Raw genomic sequence first — 17,105 nt, forward strand, 5'->3', positions numbered from 1 at the left:
AAGAATATTCATTCATTCATTCAGTCGTATTTTTTGAGCGCTTACTGTGTGCAGAGCACTGTACTAAGCGCTTGGGATGTCCAAGTTGGCAACATATAGAGACGGTCCCTACCCAACAGGGGGCTCACAGTCTAGAAGGGGGAGACAGAGAACAAAACAAAACATATTCACAGAATAAAATAAATAGAATAAATATGTACAATCAATCAATCAATCAATCGTATTTATTGAGCGCTTACTGTCTGCAGAGCACTGTACCAAGCGCTTGGGAAGTACAATGTGGACAAAAGTGCAGTGTGGCCCAGTGGAAAGCTAAGCTCTGCCACGTACCTGCTGTGTGACCTGCTGTGTGACCTTGGGCAAGTCGCTTCACTGTGCTTCAGTTCCCCCCATCTGCAAAATGGGGATCCAATACCTATGCTCCTTCCTACCAGCGCTTAGAACAGTGCTTTGCACATAGTAAGCGCTTAATAAATGCCATCATTATTAGTAGTACTTGGACTGTGAGCCTCATTTAAGACCTGATTATCTTGTATTTACTACAGCGCTTGGTACAGTGCTTGGCAGATAGTAATAATAATAATTATGGCATTTATTAAGCACTTACTACGTGCCAAGGACTGTCAAAATTATTATAATTCCGACCGTAAGTGGGAGGATGGTGGAGTTGCCTACAGTGACAGTCCAGATAATAATAATAATAATGGTGTTTGTTAAGCGCTTACTATGTGCCAGGCACTGTCACAATTATTATAATTCTGACCATAAGTGCCGTAGGACTGGGTATCGATGTATTTAAGGGGAACACTCCCAAGAGCACAGGCGACACAGAGGGGAGGGCAAATTCGGTATGGAAACGAGGAGTCAGTCAGGGAAGGCAACTTGGAGGAGGGCTTTGAGGAGGGCTTTGAAGATGGGGAGAGTGGTGGTCCATCAGATATAATAATAATAATAATACTAATAGCATTTATTAAGCGCTTACTCTGTGCAAAGCACTGTTCTAAGCGCTGGGGAGGTTACAAGGTGATCAGGTTGTCCCACGGAGGGCTCTATGAAAGAGGAGGGAGTTCAAAAAGAGGGGGAGAGACAGGAGGCAGGAAAGTTCATGCAATAATTAAGGCAGGATATGATAAGTGTCTGGATCAGCATGGTAGCAGTTCTGGGGGGAAAGGAAGGGGGAGGTTCTGGAGGTGTTGTGAAGGTAGAACCAAGAGGATTTGGTTGAATGTGAGGGTTGACTAAGGGAGATGTGTTAGACACAATGCCAGGGTTACAGGCTTTTGAGGCAGGGAGGATGGTGGAGTTGCCTACAGTGACGGTCCAGATAACAATAATAATAATAATAATGGTATTTGTTAAGTGCTTACTATGTGCCAAGGAATAGAAAAAAATGGTTTTCGTTAAGCGCTTACTATGTGCCAAGCACTGTTCTAAGGGCTGGGGTAGATACAAGGTAATCTGGTTGTTCCCCGTGGGGCTCAGAGTCTTCATCCCCATTTTACAGATGAGATAACTGAGGCCCAGAGAAGAGAAGTGACTTGCCCAAAGTCACACAGCAGAACCAGAATTAGAACCCATGACCTCTGACTCCTAAGCCTGGGCTCTTTCCACGATGCCACGCTGCTAAGCGCTGGGGTGGATACAAGCAAATCGGGTTGGACACAGTCCCTGTTTCCACATGGGACTCACAGTCTCAATCCCCATTTTACAGATGAGGTACCTGAGGCCCAGAGAAGTGAAGTGACTGGCCCACGGCCACACAGCAGACAAGTGGCAGGGCTGGGATTAGAACCCATAACCTTCTGATTCCCAGGCCCAGGCTCCATCCACTACATCATGTAGTTAAAGATGGTCTAGGCTGCAGTTTCATGGCTTGACTGCTACCTGGTAGATGATGGTGCCAGATAAGACTCATGAATATTCTGGAAAAATGTCTCATCCCTTGCTCCAGCCCTCCCAGTGAATCCCAACTGGGCCATCGGCACAGTTCTTGTCGCCAACTTGTACTTCCCAAGCGCTTAGTACAGTGCTCTGCACACAGTAAGCGCTCAATAAATACGATTGATTGATTCTTTTGTGGCAACCTGGACGGGATCGTTCTTCCTTCACTGTTTTTCGGGTGGGCGGGGAAAGGGATAGGGAAAAGGTGAATGAGCTCTCTCTGTCTGTCTCTCTCTGTCTCTCTCTCCCCCTCCCTCCCTCCCTCCGCGTCAACTATCCAGCCTCTGTTTTGGTCATCGGTTCCAAAAATGGAAGAGGCTGATAACAAGCTTGGAAAATCTGATGCTGTTGACAATTTTGGGCTTTCTGTCCCGAAATTCCCCCCAGCAGCCGATTACCGCCTTGGGTATCGGCAGACGAGCCAACGACTCCGTTTTTTTCAGATTTGACAAAGAAAGGGGTGACGTGCGTCAGTTCAATCCACCCAGAGTACTCAAACCTCAATGGCGTCGGCACTTTTGACCGCCAACTGGGCGTCTTACCTGAACTTCTAATAGAAATAGAACAGTGCTTGGCACATAGTAAGACAATTCTATTTGTTCTGACGACTTGACACCTGTCCACATGTTCTGTTTTGTTGTCCGTCTCCCCCTTCTAGACCGTGAGCCCGCTGTTGGGTAGGGACCGGCTCCATATGTCGCCGACTTGTACTTCCCAAGCGCTTGGTCCAGTGCTCTGCACACAGTAAGCGCTCAATAAATACGACTGAATGAATGAATCGTCATCATCAACATCATCAATCGTATTTATTGAGCGCTTACTGTGTGCAGAGCACTCATCATCATCATCATCAATCGTATTTATTGAGAGCTTACTATGTGCAGAGCACTGTACTAAGCGCTTGGGAAGTACAAATTGGCAACATATAGAGACAGTCCCTACCCAACAGGGGGCTCACAGTCTAAAAAGGGGAGACAGAGAACAAAACCAAACATACTAACAAAATAAAATAAATAGAATAGATATGTACAAATAAATTAAATAAATAAATAGAGTAAAAAAATATGTACAAACATATATACATATATACAGGTGCTGTGGGGAAGGGAGGGAGGTAAGATGGGGGGATGGAGAGGGGCACGAGGGGGAGAGGAAGGAAGGGGCTCAGTCTGGGAAGGCCTCCTGGAGGAGGTGAGCTCTCAGCAGGCCCAAAGCACTGTACTAAGCACTTGGGAAGTACAAGTTGGCAACATATAGAGATAGTCCCTACCCAACAGTGGGCTCACAGTCTAAAAGGGGGAGACAGAGAACAAAACCAAACAGACTAACAAAATAAAATAAATAAATGAATAAATGAATGAACAAATACCATCATTACTATTACAAAAGAGAAGGAGCGTGGCTCAGTGGAAAGAGCACGGGCTTTGCAGTCAGAGGTCGGTGGGTTCGAATCCTGGCTCCGCCACATCTGCTGTGTGACCTTGGGCAAGTCACTTAACTTCTCGGAGCCTCAGTTACCTCATCTGTAAAATGGGGATGATGACTGTGAGCCCCACACGGGACAATCTGGTCACCTTGTATCCCCCCCACAGCGCTTAGAGCGGTGCTTTGCACATAGTAAGCGCTTAACAAATGCCATTATTATTATTAAAAGGCCATCAACAGCCAGGGACCAAATGCATCGAGACAGCTGTGAAAGAGGCACTTGGGCTCACTGGTTTAGAAAGCCCCGTTCATCCCCAGCGGGCAGCTATGGTTTTCTACGCTCTTGGTCCCAGAAAGACTCCAAAAATGGCCCGAATGCCCGGCCCCTGGCTTTCAGGGCTTGGTGACAGATGAGAGGGCTCTAAATCTTAGGATTTCTACCCTGCAGTTGGCTCAGCCCACAGGGCCTGCGTCCGGGAGGCAGGATGAGGCCCAAAGGCCAATCCAGCCAAGCGAGGGACCGGATCGGGCAGCTTCCCGCGCTTTTCCCTCATCCCCCGGGCCAGCTTTCCCCCAGGCCCAGTTCTGCGGTGGACTTCTGTTACACAACACACACGGTACGTTGAAGTTTCACCCATCTCGACGCATTTCGACAAGGAGGGCACGGAATGGACCGCAAGGGAGCCCGGTTTTCTGGAAATACGTCGAAAGGGACAGTTTAGCATACTTAGTTTCTCCATAATCTCTTCGTCCGTCATCTTGGTCTTCTTCTTCTGTTTGTCCGAAGACTTGGCGGCGCCATCGACGTTGGAGTCGCCGGCCGGTGCGGGAATGGGGTCGATCACGGAGCGGGTGTAAATCTGCGGGGAGAAACGGGCTCGTCGGGAACTCTCCTCGGGTGAGTTTTTCAGATCCCACTCCGAGGGCCTACATAACAACCCCGACGTTGGCTTTCACTTTACGTAAGTGAAAAACAGAACATGTTTACAGCCCTTAAATCAAAGACCCTTTTTGAAACCCTAAAACCTTGTTCAGTTCCTGCCATACTGGTCAAGATTCTGGGATGCAAACATACGACTGAAACGGAAATCTTTTACGTCTTATGGCTGCGACGGGTGCTAGGTGGGAAAAGGCTTGGCACCTACAGCCCCAGTGGCTTTAAAACGGCGTGCCAGAGAACGGCCCTGTCGTCCAGCTGGATCGGTTGGTCCTGGGAAACTGAGTCAATCTGGTGGCCCCCAGAGACCGGTGAGGTTGAAAAACAACACAGAGGAAACGAAGGATATTTGTATCTTCCCCTTCCTTCCCTCCCCGTGCCAATCCAGCTCACCTTTACCCATATCTTGCTGGCCACTACCTCCCACATTGCTCAGCTCCTTTCTTCCTCTTGAGTTCCCCTTTCTCTCCCACATTTCCTCCCCATTCTCTCAAAGCCCCTCCCTCTTCCTGTTCAAAATCAAAAGTTGGCGTCCCTGTTCATAAAGGCAGATCTGCGTAAGTTCACATCGAAAAACGAGAGCCCGAAAACTCTCCGAGAACCAAAGAAGGGGAGGAGGGAAGCCAAGGAGGGGTTTAAAAAGTCTACGAGTTTCCCCATCTTTCTTTTGCAAGATAACTCTTGTGTAACAAACGCGCAAATTTCACGATTTCCTTCGGCGGCCGTATCTGTGGCTCTAAAGAACATCGGGGGCTGTGACCCTTGCTGCAGCTGGCGTGCTTTTGTGACCACGCTGATGTAAAATTAGTCTGATGGTTCTGAAGTTGAAAGCTATTTAGGTAAATTTTAACAATTGTAATTTTCAGTGAGAACTTCAGTATCTTGCAATAGGTGCACAAAACTCAGTCAGTGGACACTGACGTGCTTGTAGCTCTATTCAGTTGAACTGGTTTTGTGTAAAAGGGTAAATTCAGTTATCATATTTTTCAAGGTAATCACTACCAGGGACTGAATTGATTCAAAATACATTAAAATGAATGAACAGATCTAATTTTTTTAAAAAAAAACAAACACCTGAGGATTACAGTAAATCATCCTTAAACAGATTAACTGTAATTCGAAAGAAAAAAAGTCTCGGGACACACAGTTTCAAGTTCAGGAGGTCGCCTAGACTGTGAGCCCGCTGTTGGGTAGGGACCGTCTCTATATGTTGCCAACTTGTACTTCCCAAGCGCTTAGTCCAGTGCTCTGCACACAGTAAGCGCTCAATAAATACGATTGAATGAATGAATGAACCTAGACTGGCCTGAGAGAAATAAAATCCTTCAAAATAGTTGTATGCTACAGACGCCTTCTTTCATCAGGACTACAGAGCTGACAAAAGACACAGGTTGAAAGAAAATTGACTTTTAAAAGAAATAAGACATACCGATTTTGTATGATCCGGTCTGGGAGCGATAACCGGAGGAGGGGCTTCTTCGTCGTCGTCGTCGTCGTCGTCTTCCGTCACCACGGTCGAGGGCTCGGACCCTTTGGCGTTCAGCTGCGGTCGAAAAACCAAATATGCAAAATGGGTACGGTTCTCCCCAAGTAAAAGGCCTTCAGTTAAAACACGACGTAGTTCATTCATCCAATCGCATTTCTTGAGCGCTTACTGCGTGCACAGCACTGTACTAAGCGCTTAAGTTGCGTTGCTTTTTCAGAGTCTGGGAGACCAGCTTACGCTTCAGGAAACTCGAGCGCTCAATCTAATGTCCAGAGAAAACTGGAGCAAGGCCAGAAGGAGGAAAGCCAAAGGGACTAAAGTGAAACACAGGACAACATGATAAAAGTAATTATAGTTATCTCCACTGCTTGAAAGCAACGGGGCAGCTTGCTTCTTTATTACAACACCCACTTCTAATCAGATGGGAAGACGCGTCTATTAAACGTCCTCTGGCCCTGCGTCCACTTCTGAGGCACGGGGAAGCCTGCCCTTCATTTTACAACGCGTGATTAAAAAAAAAAAAAATCCCCAATGACCCCGGGAAGCTAAATTAGGGGGGCAATTTGAAGAGTTTAAAAAAACCAGACCGTAGACTTACCATGGGCGTGCCTGAAGGGAACCCATCTTTTTCTGAAAAGAGAAAATGCCAGTGTTGAAACAGAATAAAATCATGGCGTAGCACTGAAAAATTGAATAATGCTCTTAATTAATAATAATAATGTTAAGTGCTTATTAATAATTATAATTTGGGCATTTGTTAAGCGCTTACTATATGCCAAGCACTGTTGTAAGCGCTGCGCAGATACAACGTAAAACAAGTTGTCCCCCATGGGGCTCACAGACTTAATCCCCATTTTACAGATGAGAGAACTGAGGCTCAGGGAAGTGAAGGGACTTACCCAAGGCCACAAGGCTGATAAGTGGAAGAGCTGGGGCAGATACAAGGTAATCAGGTTGTCCCACGTGGGGCTCACAGTCTTCATCCCCATTTTACAGATGAGGGAACTGAGGCCCAGAGAAGTGAAGTGAGTTGCCCAAAGTCACACGGCTCATAAGTGGCGGAGCCGGGATTAGAACCCACGTCCTCTGACTCCCAAGCTCGCGCTCTTTCCACTAAGCCACGCTGCTTCTCTTAAGGGTATATCAGACAAATGATGATTTCATAAAATATTTTGGGGCCATTATTTTGATGACTGGTCTGAAATTAATGGCTAGGTAATACATAAATACCAAATATTCATTCATTCATTCAATCGTATTTATCGAGTGCTTACTGTGTGCAGAGCACTGTATGTATAGACGGTGGTTTAGATAAAAATTCCACTTTCTAATAATAATAATGATGGCATTTATTAAGCGCTTACTATGTGCAAAGCACTGTTCAAAGCGCTGGGGAGGCCACAAGGTGATCAGGTTGTCCCACAGGGGGCTCACAGTCTTGATCCCCATTTTCCAGATGAGGGAACTGAGGCCCAGAGAAGTGAAGTGACTTGCCCAAAGTCACCCAGCTGACGGTTGGTGGAGTCGGGATTTGAACCCATGACCTCTCCAAAGCCCGAGCTCTTTCCGCTGAGCCACGCTGATTCTCTTGAACTTGGAGGTTGCGGGCCCCGCAAGGGACAGGGACTATGTTTCACTCCCACCTGTGGGTTTCCTCCCGGCGCTTAGTACGGTGCTCTGGACACAATAAACACCACCGGTTGAAGGACTGATTGATGTGTATGGAAGGCGCTTAGTACGGTGCTCTGGACACAATAAACACCACCGGCTGAAGGACTGATTGATGTGTACGGGAGGGAGGGGAAGACGAAGCGGCTTAGTACGGTGTTCTGAACACCGTAAGCAGCGTGGCTCAGTAGAAAGAACCCGGGCTTTGGAGTCAGAGGTCGTGGGTTCGAATCCCAGCTCCACCACGTCCGCTGTGTGACCTTGGGAAAGTCACTTAACTTCTCTGTGCCTCAGTTACCTCATCTGTAAAATGGGGATGATGACTGTGAGCCCCACGCGGGACACCCTGATCACCTTGTATCCCCCCCCAGCGCTTAGAACAGTGCTTTGCACATAGTAAGCGCTTAACAAATGCCATCGTTATTATTATTATTAATAAATAACAGTGGTTGAAGGACTGATTGATGTCTATGGAAGGGAGGGGAAGAGGAAGTGGTTTAGTACGGTGCTCTGAATAATAATAATAATAATGATGGCATTTATTAAGCGCTTACTATGTGCAAAGCACTGTTCTAAGCGCTGGGGAATTTACAAGGTGACCAGGTTGTCCCACGTGGGGCTCACCGTCTTAGTCCCCATTTTACAGAGGAGGTAACTGAGGCCCAGAGAAGTGAAGTGACTTGCCCAAAGTCACACAGCTGACAAGTGGCAGAGCCGGGATTTGAACCGATGACCTCTGACTTCAAAGCCCGGGCTCTTTCCGCTGAGCCACACTGCTTCCCAGCTTCCCAAGCGCTTAGTACAGTGCTCCGCCCACAGTAAGCGCTCCATAAATATGACGGAATGAATGAATGAATGAAGCACTGTTCTAAGCGCTGGGGGGTTGCAAGGTGATCAGGTTGCCCCACGCGGGGCTCACAGTCTTCATCCCCATTTTACAGATGAGGGAACTGAGGCCCAGAGAAGTGAAGTGACTTGGCCAAATCAATCAATCGTATTCACTGAACCCCGTAAGCGCTTAATAAATACCAGTGGTTGAAGGACTGATTGATGTGTACGGAAGGAAGGGGAGGATTGGGGAAGCAACACAGTGGATAGAGCACCGGCGTAGGAGTCAGAAGGTCATGAGTTCTACTCCCGGCTCCGCCAGCTGTCTGCTGTGTGCCCTTGGGCGAGTCACGTCACTTCTCTGGGCCTCGCTTTCCTCATCTGTCAAATGGGGATTGATCGAACCCGTGAGCCCCACGTGGAACGGGGGGTTTCCGCCACTTGGCAGCTGGGTGACTTTGGGCAAGTCACTTAACTTCTCTGTGCCTCAGTTACCTCATCTGTAAAATGGGGATGATGACTGTAAGCCCCACGCGGGACGCCCTGATCACCTTGTATCCCCCCTCAGCGCTTAGAACAGCGCTTTGTCACTCTGTAAAATGGGGATTAAAACTGTGAGACCCCCGTGGGACAACCTGATCACCTTGCAACCTCCCCAGCGCTTAGAACAGTGCTTTGCACATAGTAAGCGCTTAATAAATGCCATTTAAAAAAAAAAACAAAAAAAAAAAAACAGGGACCGTGTCCGACCCGATCTGCTTGTATCCACCCCAGCGCTTGGTACAGTGTCTGGCACATTGCAAGCGCTTAACAAATACCATAATTATTACTATTATTCCTGGGAAGCAGCGTGGCTCGGTGGAAAGAGCCCAGGCTTCGGAGTCAGAGGTCGTGGGTTCAAATCCCGGCTTCCGCCAATTGTCAGCTGGGTGACTTTGGGAAAGTCACTTAACTTCTCCATGCCTCAGTTCCCTCTTCTGTAAAATGTGGATTAAGATTGTGAGCTCCCTGTGGGACAAGCTGATCACCTTGTAACCTCCCCAGCGCTTAGAATGGTGCTTTGCACATAGTAAGCGCTTAATAAATGCCATTATATATATATATATATATATATATATACACTATTCTTATTAATATTACTATTACTACTATGAAGGAGACGGTGGAAGGCGGGGTGGGAGGCGGTAGCGAGAAACCAAGAGCAGGTGATGACTCGATTTAGTCCTCCAGGTTTTGAGGAATACGGGCGCTCTTTACTTTGGTCACCAAAGTCCTGCAGATCAATCAATCAATCAATCAATCGTATTTATTGAGTGCTTACTGTGTGCAGAGCACTGTACTAAGCGCTTGGGAAGTACGAGTTGGCAACATATAGAGACGGTCCCCACCCAACAGTGGGCAGATGTTCTCTGTGCACTGTGAGCTCATTATGGGCAGGGAGTGTACCCACCGACTCTACTGCATTGTATTCTCCCAAGCGCTTAGTACAGCGCTCTGCACACAGTAAGCGCTCAATAAATACCACTGGTTGATTGATGGGCGTGGAAGAGGTTGGGAATAATTGTTTTGGGGTGTAGGTGTGAAAGGGGGTGGTGGGGGGAAGCGGAAATTCATACATTCATTCGTTCAATGGCTCAGTGGAAAGAGCCCGGGCTTTGGAGTCAGAGGTCAGGGGTTCGAATCCCGGCTCCGCCAATTGTCAGCTGTGTGACTTTGGGCAAGTCACTTCGCTTTTCTGGGCCTCAGTTCCCTCATCTGTAAAATGGCGATTAAGACTGTGAGCCCCCCGTGGGACAACCTGATCACCTTGTAACCTCCCCCAGCGCTTAGAACAGTGCTTTGCACATAGTAAGCGCTTAATAAATGCCTTTATTATTATTATTATTATTATTATTATTATTATTATTTACTGAGCGCTTACTGTGTGCAGAGCACTGTACTAAGCGCTTGGGAAGTACAAGTTGGCAACATAGAGACGGTCCCTACCCAACAACGGGCTCACAGTCTAGAGGAGATAAGAATGAGGACGTACACGAAGGGCGCATTATTTTAGGAACATTGTACTCTCCCAAGTGTTCAGTCCGGTGTGCGGCACACAGTTGGGTGCTCAAGAAATCCCACTGATGGACTGATTGAGAACCCACCAGCTACCTCTCCTAACAAAAAGGTCCAAAAGCGAGACTGTAGTAGGTGGGACGATGGTAACTTCTGCTACTTCTTGATTCAAAAGGCTCTGTCCCCAAAGGGCCACCAACCTTCATGCTGATAAACGTTCCCCCGTCCCCTTCAACCGCCAGACTGAAGCAGATTTAGAGAAGCAGCGTGGCTCAGTGGACAGAGCCCGGGCTTCGGAGTCCGAGGTCGTGGGTTCGAATCCCCCGCCTGCTGTGTGACCTTGGGCAAGTCACTCCAATCAATCAATCAATCAATCAATCAATTGTATTTATTGAGCGCTTACTATGTGCAGAGCACTGTACTAAGCGCTTGGGAAGTACAAATTGGCAACACACAGAGACAGTCCCTACCCAACAGTGGGCTCACAGTCTAAAAGGGGGAGACAGAGAACAAAACCAAACATACCAACAAAATAAAATAAATAGGATAGAAATGTACAAGCAAAATAAATAAATAAATAGAGTAATAAATATGTACAACCACATATACATATAAACAGGTATATATATATATACTCCACTTCTCGGAGTCTCAGTTCCCTCAGCTGTAAAATGGGGATGACTGTGAGCCCCACGCGGGCCAACCTGATCCCCTGGAACAGTGCTTGGCACATAGTAAGCGCTTAACAAATGCCATTAAAACTGTCTGTATAGGGACTGTCTCTATATGTTGCCAATTTCTACTTCCCAAGCGCTTAGTACAGTGCTCTGCACATAAGTAAGCGCTCAATAAATACGACTGATGATGATTGATGATGATTAAAAAAAAAAAAACGGACGGCTTCAGTCAAGTTACGCCCGTCTTCCTCGCTCAACTCGACGGTACGAGTTGGTTTAATTTCTTCAGGGCACGTACAAGCGCCCAGAGGGAACCCAGGCTTTCGGGCGCCGAATCCCTCTTCCGAGAAGACGGAGGACTGACTTACCCGGGGGAGTGAAGCTCAGGTATTTCTGCTTCACCGTGTTGGAGTCGTAGAACTTCAGGACGTCCAGCACGGCTTGGGGATTCTTCTTCTGCTCCAGCTTCGTGATATTTGAAGTCTGCAGCAACCGAGCCCATTGTTCTGGCATTCCCTGCGAAAATCCGAGGCAGAAACCGCAGTTTTATGATCGCTTTTAGGATTACTTTTAGACTGGGAGCCCACGATTGGGGAGGGACCGTCGCTATGCGTTGCCAACTTGGACTTCCCAAGCGCTTAGTACGGTGCTCTGCACACAGGAAGCGCTCAATAAATACGATCGATGATGATGATCAGAGGTAGGAGTCAGAGACGGAGCAAATTGGGAACGTGTTGAAATCTTACCGAGGTGAATTGAACCCAGACGGTAGCCTGCAGTACAAGAAATTAGATCTACGATCATTCCCCAAATTTGGTATCATCTCAGCGTACGCTGGATCCCAGAAATCAGGAAATGTGTCTAATGATGATAATAATAGTATTTGTTAAGCGCTTACTACGTGACGAGCACTATTCTAAGCGTTACCAACTCTGTTGTGTTGTACTCTCCCAAGCGTTTAGTACAGTTCTCTGTTAAGCGCTTAGTACAGTGCTCTGCACACAGTAAGCGCTCAATAAATACAATTGATTGATTGTTCATATTTAGTACAGTACTCTGCACACAGTAAGCGCTCAATAAATACAATTGATTGATTGTCCATGTTTGGTACAGACTCTGCACGCAGTAAGCGCTCAATAAATACAATTGATTGTTCATATTTTGTACAGTGCTCTGCACGCAGTAAGCGCTCAATAAATACAATTGATTGATTGTTCATATTTAGTACAGTGCTCTGCACGCAGTAAGCGCTCAATAGATACGATTGAATAGTATGAGCTCAATAAATACGATTAACTGATTGACTGAAAGGACACCGTCGGATGTTCTGAAATTCTATTTCGCCCAGGTTGGGGAGAGAGCATCCTTTCCTTCCATCTATGGGGTTATTTTAAAGACCTATTATTTAATCCATATGTGAGGCTCTTCTTAAAATCATTCCCAGAATTTGGAGAAGAGAAGACGGTTTTAGGAACAAACGCCAAGTGGTTAAAAAACAAAACGCTTTCCACATAGTAAGTGCTTAATAAATGCCATTATTATTATTATTATTATAAAACATTTGGAATTCATAGACCGTAGCCAGAGAAACAGCCCAACCTTGGAACTCTAAAGGGAGAAATGGCATTTTGCTCTAAAGGGAGAAATGGCATTTTGCTCTAAAGGGAGAAATGGCATTTTGCAAGGCCCTGCTGAGAGCTCACCTCCTCCAGGAGGCCTTCCCAGGCTGAGCCCCTTCCTTCCTCTCCCCCTCGTCCCTCTCTCCATCCCCCCATCTTACCTCCTTCCCTTCCCCACAGCACCTGTATATATGTATATACGTTTGTACATATTTATTACTCTATTTATGTATTTATTTATTTATTTTACTTGTACATATCTATCCTATTTATTTTATTTTGTTAGTATGTTTGGTTTTGTTCTCTGTCTCCCCCTTCTAGACTGTGAGCCCACTGTTGGGTAGGGACTGTCTCTACATGTTGCCAATTTGTACTTCCCAAGCACTTAGTACAGTGCTCTGCACATAGTAAGCACTCAATAAATACGATTGATGATGATGATGATGATGATTTTGCTCCATCTCACCTTCCGGCATCAGCTTGCTTCCAGGACTATGACGACACGTAACTTTTTTCCTAAAACTTGAGGGGCCCCCCCGAGGGAGGAGTCTCCCTAAGATTGAGAACCGGGTGACGGTGCCCAGAGCCCAGGTTGGCCAGCGTGGGATCCTGGAATTGGTTGAGGTTTAGACCGCGACCCTAAGAGATGCCCAAATCCCCTAAACGGGCCTCCGACCCAGGGGCAACCGGACAAGTGGGAGAGGAGCGAAGTGCGGTCCTGGGCACGGACCCTCGCCTGTAGGGATGGCCCACCTAACTTTCAGTGGAAAGAGCCCGGGCTTAGGAGTCAGAGGTCATGGGCTCGAATCCCGGCTCCGTCACTTGTCAGCTGGGTGACTTTGGGCAAGTCACTTCACTTCTCTGGGCCTCAGTTCCCTCATCTGTAAAATGGGGATTAAGACTGTGAGCCCCCCGTGGGACAACCTGATCACCTTGTATCCCCCCCAGCGCTTAGAACAGTGCTTTGCACATAGTAAGCGCTTAATAAATGCTATCATCATTATTATTATTATTATTATTCTCCAAGGGGACCAACTCTGGCCTTCCTTCATTCATTCATTCATTCAATCGTATTTATTGAGCGCTTACTTTGTGCAGAGCACTGTACTAAGTGCTTGGGAAGTACAAGTTTACAACAAATAGAGATGGTCCCTACCCAACAGCGGGCTCACAGTCTAGAAGGGGGAGACAGACAGCAAAACAAAACATATTAACAAGATAAAATAAATAGAATATGTACAAGTAAAATAAATAGAGTAATAAATATATACAACCTTCAGCCACCCAAGGGTGAACAGGCAAGGCAGAGTGTTCTTTCTTGCGGAGGGGGAGAGGAAGAAGGGTGCCCCTCAAAGCCGTAATGAAGGCCCATCTCCTCCAAGAGGCCTTCCCAGACTAAACCCCACTTTTACTCATCTCCCACTCCCTTCCGCATCACCCTGACTCGCTCCCTTTGGTCTCGAGAAGCAGTGTGGCTCAGTGGAAAGAGACCAGGCTTTGGAGTCAGAGGTCAGGGGTTCAAATCCCAGCTCCACCAATTGTCAGCTGTGTGCCTTCGGGCAAGTCACTTCACTTCTCTGTGCTTCAGTTCCCTCATCTGGAAAATGGGGATTAAGACTGGGACCCTCCCGTGGGATTACCTTGTAACCTCCCCAGCGCTTAGAACAGTGCTTTGCGCATAGTAGGTGCTTAATAAATGCCATTATTATTATTATTCCCCCCTCTCCCTGCCCCACAGCACTGACTGATGTATAGATCTGTCATTTTATTTATTTATATTGATGTCTACTTCTACTGATGGCTGTCGCACCCCTCTAGACTGTGAGCTCGTTGTGGGCAGGGATTGTCTCTCTTTATTGCAGCACTGCACTTCCCCAAGCGCTTAGTACAGTGCTCTGCACATAGTAAGTTTGAATTCCTTTATGAGCCTGTACATAAAATGACCTGGTTGATAATGGTTATTTTCTTTTGTCAGTATGTTTGTTTTTGTTCTCTGTCTCCCCCTTTTAGACTGTGAGCCCAGTGTTGGGTAGGGACTGTCTCTATATGTTGCCAACTTGTACTTCCCAAGCGCTTAGTACAGTGCTCCGCACACAGTAAGCGCTCAATAAATACGATTGATTAAGTGCTTACTATGTGCCAAGCACCGTTCTAAGCGCTGCGGTTGAAACAAGGTAATCAGGTTGTCCCACATGGGGGACAGTCTTCATCCCCATTTTACAGATGAGGGAACTGAGGCCCAAAGAAGTTAAGACCGTGAGCCCACTGTTGGGTAGGGACTGTCTCTATATGTTGCCAACTTGTACTTCCCAAGCGCTTTGTACAGTGCTCTGCACACAGTAAGCGCTCAATAAGTACGATTGATGATGATGATGATGATCTTTGCCTTCTGAGCTTTGGCACTTGGGCATTGAGAGTTCCTGGAAGGAACTCCAGAAGGCCTTCCCAGACTGAGCCCCTTCCTTCCTCTCCCCCTCGTCCCCCTCTCCGTCCCCCCCATCTTACCTCCTTCCCTTCCCCACAGCACCTGTATATATGTATATATGTTTGTACAGATTTATTACTCTATTTATTTATTTATTTTACTTGTACATATCTAATCTATTTATTTTATTTTGTTAGTATGCTTGGTTTTCTTCTCTGTCTCCCCCTTTTAGACTGTGAGCCCACTGTTGGGTAGGGACTGTCTCTATATGTTGCCAACTTGGACTTCCCAAGCGCTTAGTACAGTGCTTTGCACACAGTAAGCGCTCAATAAATACGATTGATTGATTGATTGATTGATTGATTGAAAGGCAGCCGACATGTGGCCTGTGATCAGTGATCCAGGCAGGGCCCTAATCCCACAAGAGCAGTTTGGACTGATTCCTCCACCACCTCCGAGGTTTTGGGTCATTCTTTGGTGAAATTATAATGCCATTTTTATCTGTGCCCTATTTTGCCTTATAATCCCTTTCTTCAGAATAATTATCAGTCATTTTTTTTAATCTTTGGCATTCGACCCCCGGCCCACGTCCTCCCCTGGGCCTGGAATGGCCTCCCTCTGCCCATCCGCCAAGCTAGCTCTCTTCCTCCCTTCAAGGCCCTGCTGAGAGCTCACCTCCTCCAGGAAGCCTTCCCACACTCAGCCCCCCCTCCATCCCGCCCACCTTACCGCCTTTCCTTCCCCACAGCACCTGTATATATGTATATATGTTTGTACGGATTTACTACTCTATTTATTTTACTTGCACATAATTATTTTATTGTGTTAATATGTTCGGTTTTGTTCTCTGTCTCCCCCTTCTAGACTGTGAGCCCACTGTTGGGTAGGGACCGTCTCTAGATAATAATAATAATGATGGCATTTATTAAGCGCTTACTATGTGCAAAGCACTGTTCTAAGCGCTGGGGAGGTTACAAGGCGATCAGGTTGTCCCACATGGGGCTCACAGTCTTCACCCCCATTTTACAGATGAGGGAACTGAGGCCCAGAGAAGTGAAGTGACTTGCCCAGAGTCACACAGCTGACAATTGGCGGAGCCGGGATTTGAACCCATGATCTCTGACTCCAAAGCCCGGGCTCTTTCCACTGAGCCACGTTGCTTCTCTGTTGCCAAACTGTACTTCCCAAGCGCTTAGTACAGTGCTCTGCACACCGTAAGCGCTCAATAAATACGACTGAATGAATGAATAGTAAGAGCTCAATAAATACAACCGAATGAATGAATGAGAGGAATTCATGCCCTGGCTGTCCCTGGGATGAGACCCAGAGCTGCCCCGGCCTCCAAGAACCGGGAAAGCTGGAACGGCTCCAGGGTGCAGGGAGCTCCTGAATCCGCCCACAGTCCAGGATACCACAAGGCCAGAGAATAATAATAATAATAATAATAATAATAGCATTTATTAAGCACTTACTATGTGCAAAGCACTGTTCTAAGCGCTGGGGAGGTTACAAGGTGATCAGGTTGTCCCACGGGGGGCTCACAGTCTTCATCCCCATTTTTACAGATGAGGGAACTGAGGCCCAGAGAAGTGAAGGGACTTGCCCAGAGTCACCCAGCTGACAATTGGCGGAGCCGGGATTTGAACCCATGACCTCGGACTCCAAAGCCCGGGCTCTTTCCACGGAGCCACGCTGCGAAGACAGATGGGGCGAAATAGGAAGGCCCTTCCCGCCACCACAATTCCATTTTTCACCGGCTATCAGCTGAAAATCCTGCCTAAAAATACTTACAGTGAATTCTCCGGTAACGGCATCAAACCCCACGTGGATGGTGTGCTCAAAATCCGACGGGGGAGAGATTTCTGGCCGCTCCTTTTCCTTTTTCTTATTTCCTAAAAAGCCAACGTGTGGAAAGAAGGTAAAAAGCTCCGTTATCCGACGCAGTGGCTGGTTCCGTCAACCGGTGGCGGGGCGGGGAAGGGGAAGGAGAGAAAAAAAAGGAAAGAAAAGAAAGAAAAAATAGCACAGAAACAGAAAAATCCAG

The 17,105-nt window shown here is 47.0% G+C and overlaps 1 protein-coding gene across 4 annotated transcripts in view; it reads right to left on the reverse strand.

Moving 5' to 3' along the window:
* Positions 1 to 17,105, reverse strand: part of PAK2 (p21 (RAC1) activated kinase 2) — a 147,193-nt gene that overhangs the window by 25,521 nt on the left and 104,567 nt on the right. For all 4 annotated transcript variants that reach the window (XM_038749853.1, XM_038749852.1, XM_038749851.1 and 1 more), the window contains 5 exons: positions 16,853 to 16,953; positions 11,386 to 11,533; positions 6,388 to 6,419; positions 5,733 to 5,846; positions 4,094 to 4,226 (listed from right to left, as the gene is read on the reverse strand). In XM_038749853.1, the coding sequence (XP_038605781.1) occupies positions 4,094 to 4,226; positions 5,733 to 5,846; positions 6,388 to 6,419; positions 11,386 to 11,533; positions 16,853 to 16,953 (528 nt within the window). The remainder of the gene's footprint in view (positions 1 to 4,093; positions 4,227 to 5,732; positions 5,847 to 6,387; positions 6,420 to 11,385; positions 11,534 to 16,852; positions 16,954 to 17,105) is intronic.

This window comes from Tachyglossus aculeatus, chromosome 1 (genome assembly GCF_015852505.1).
Source record: "Tachyglossus aculeatus isolate mTacAcu1 chromosome 1, mTacAcu1.pri, whole genome shotgun sequence".
NCBI classification, from domain to species: domain Eukaryota; kingdom Metazoa; phylum Chordata; class Mammalia; order Monotremata; family Tachyglossidae; genus Tachyglossus; species Tachyglossus aculeatus.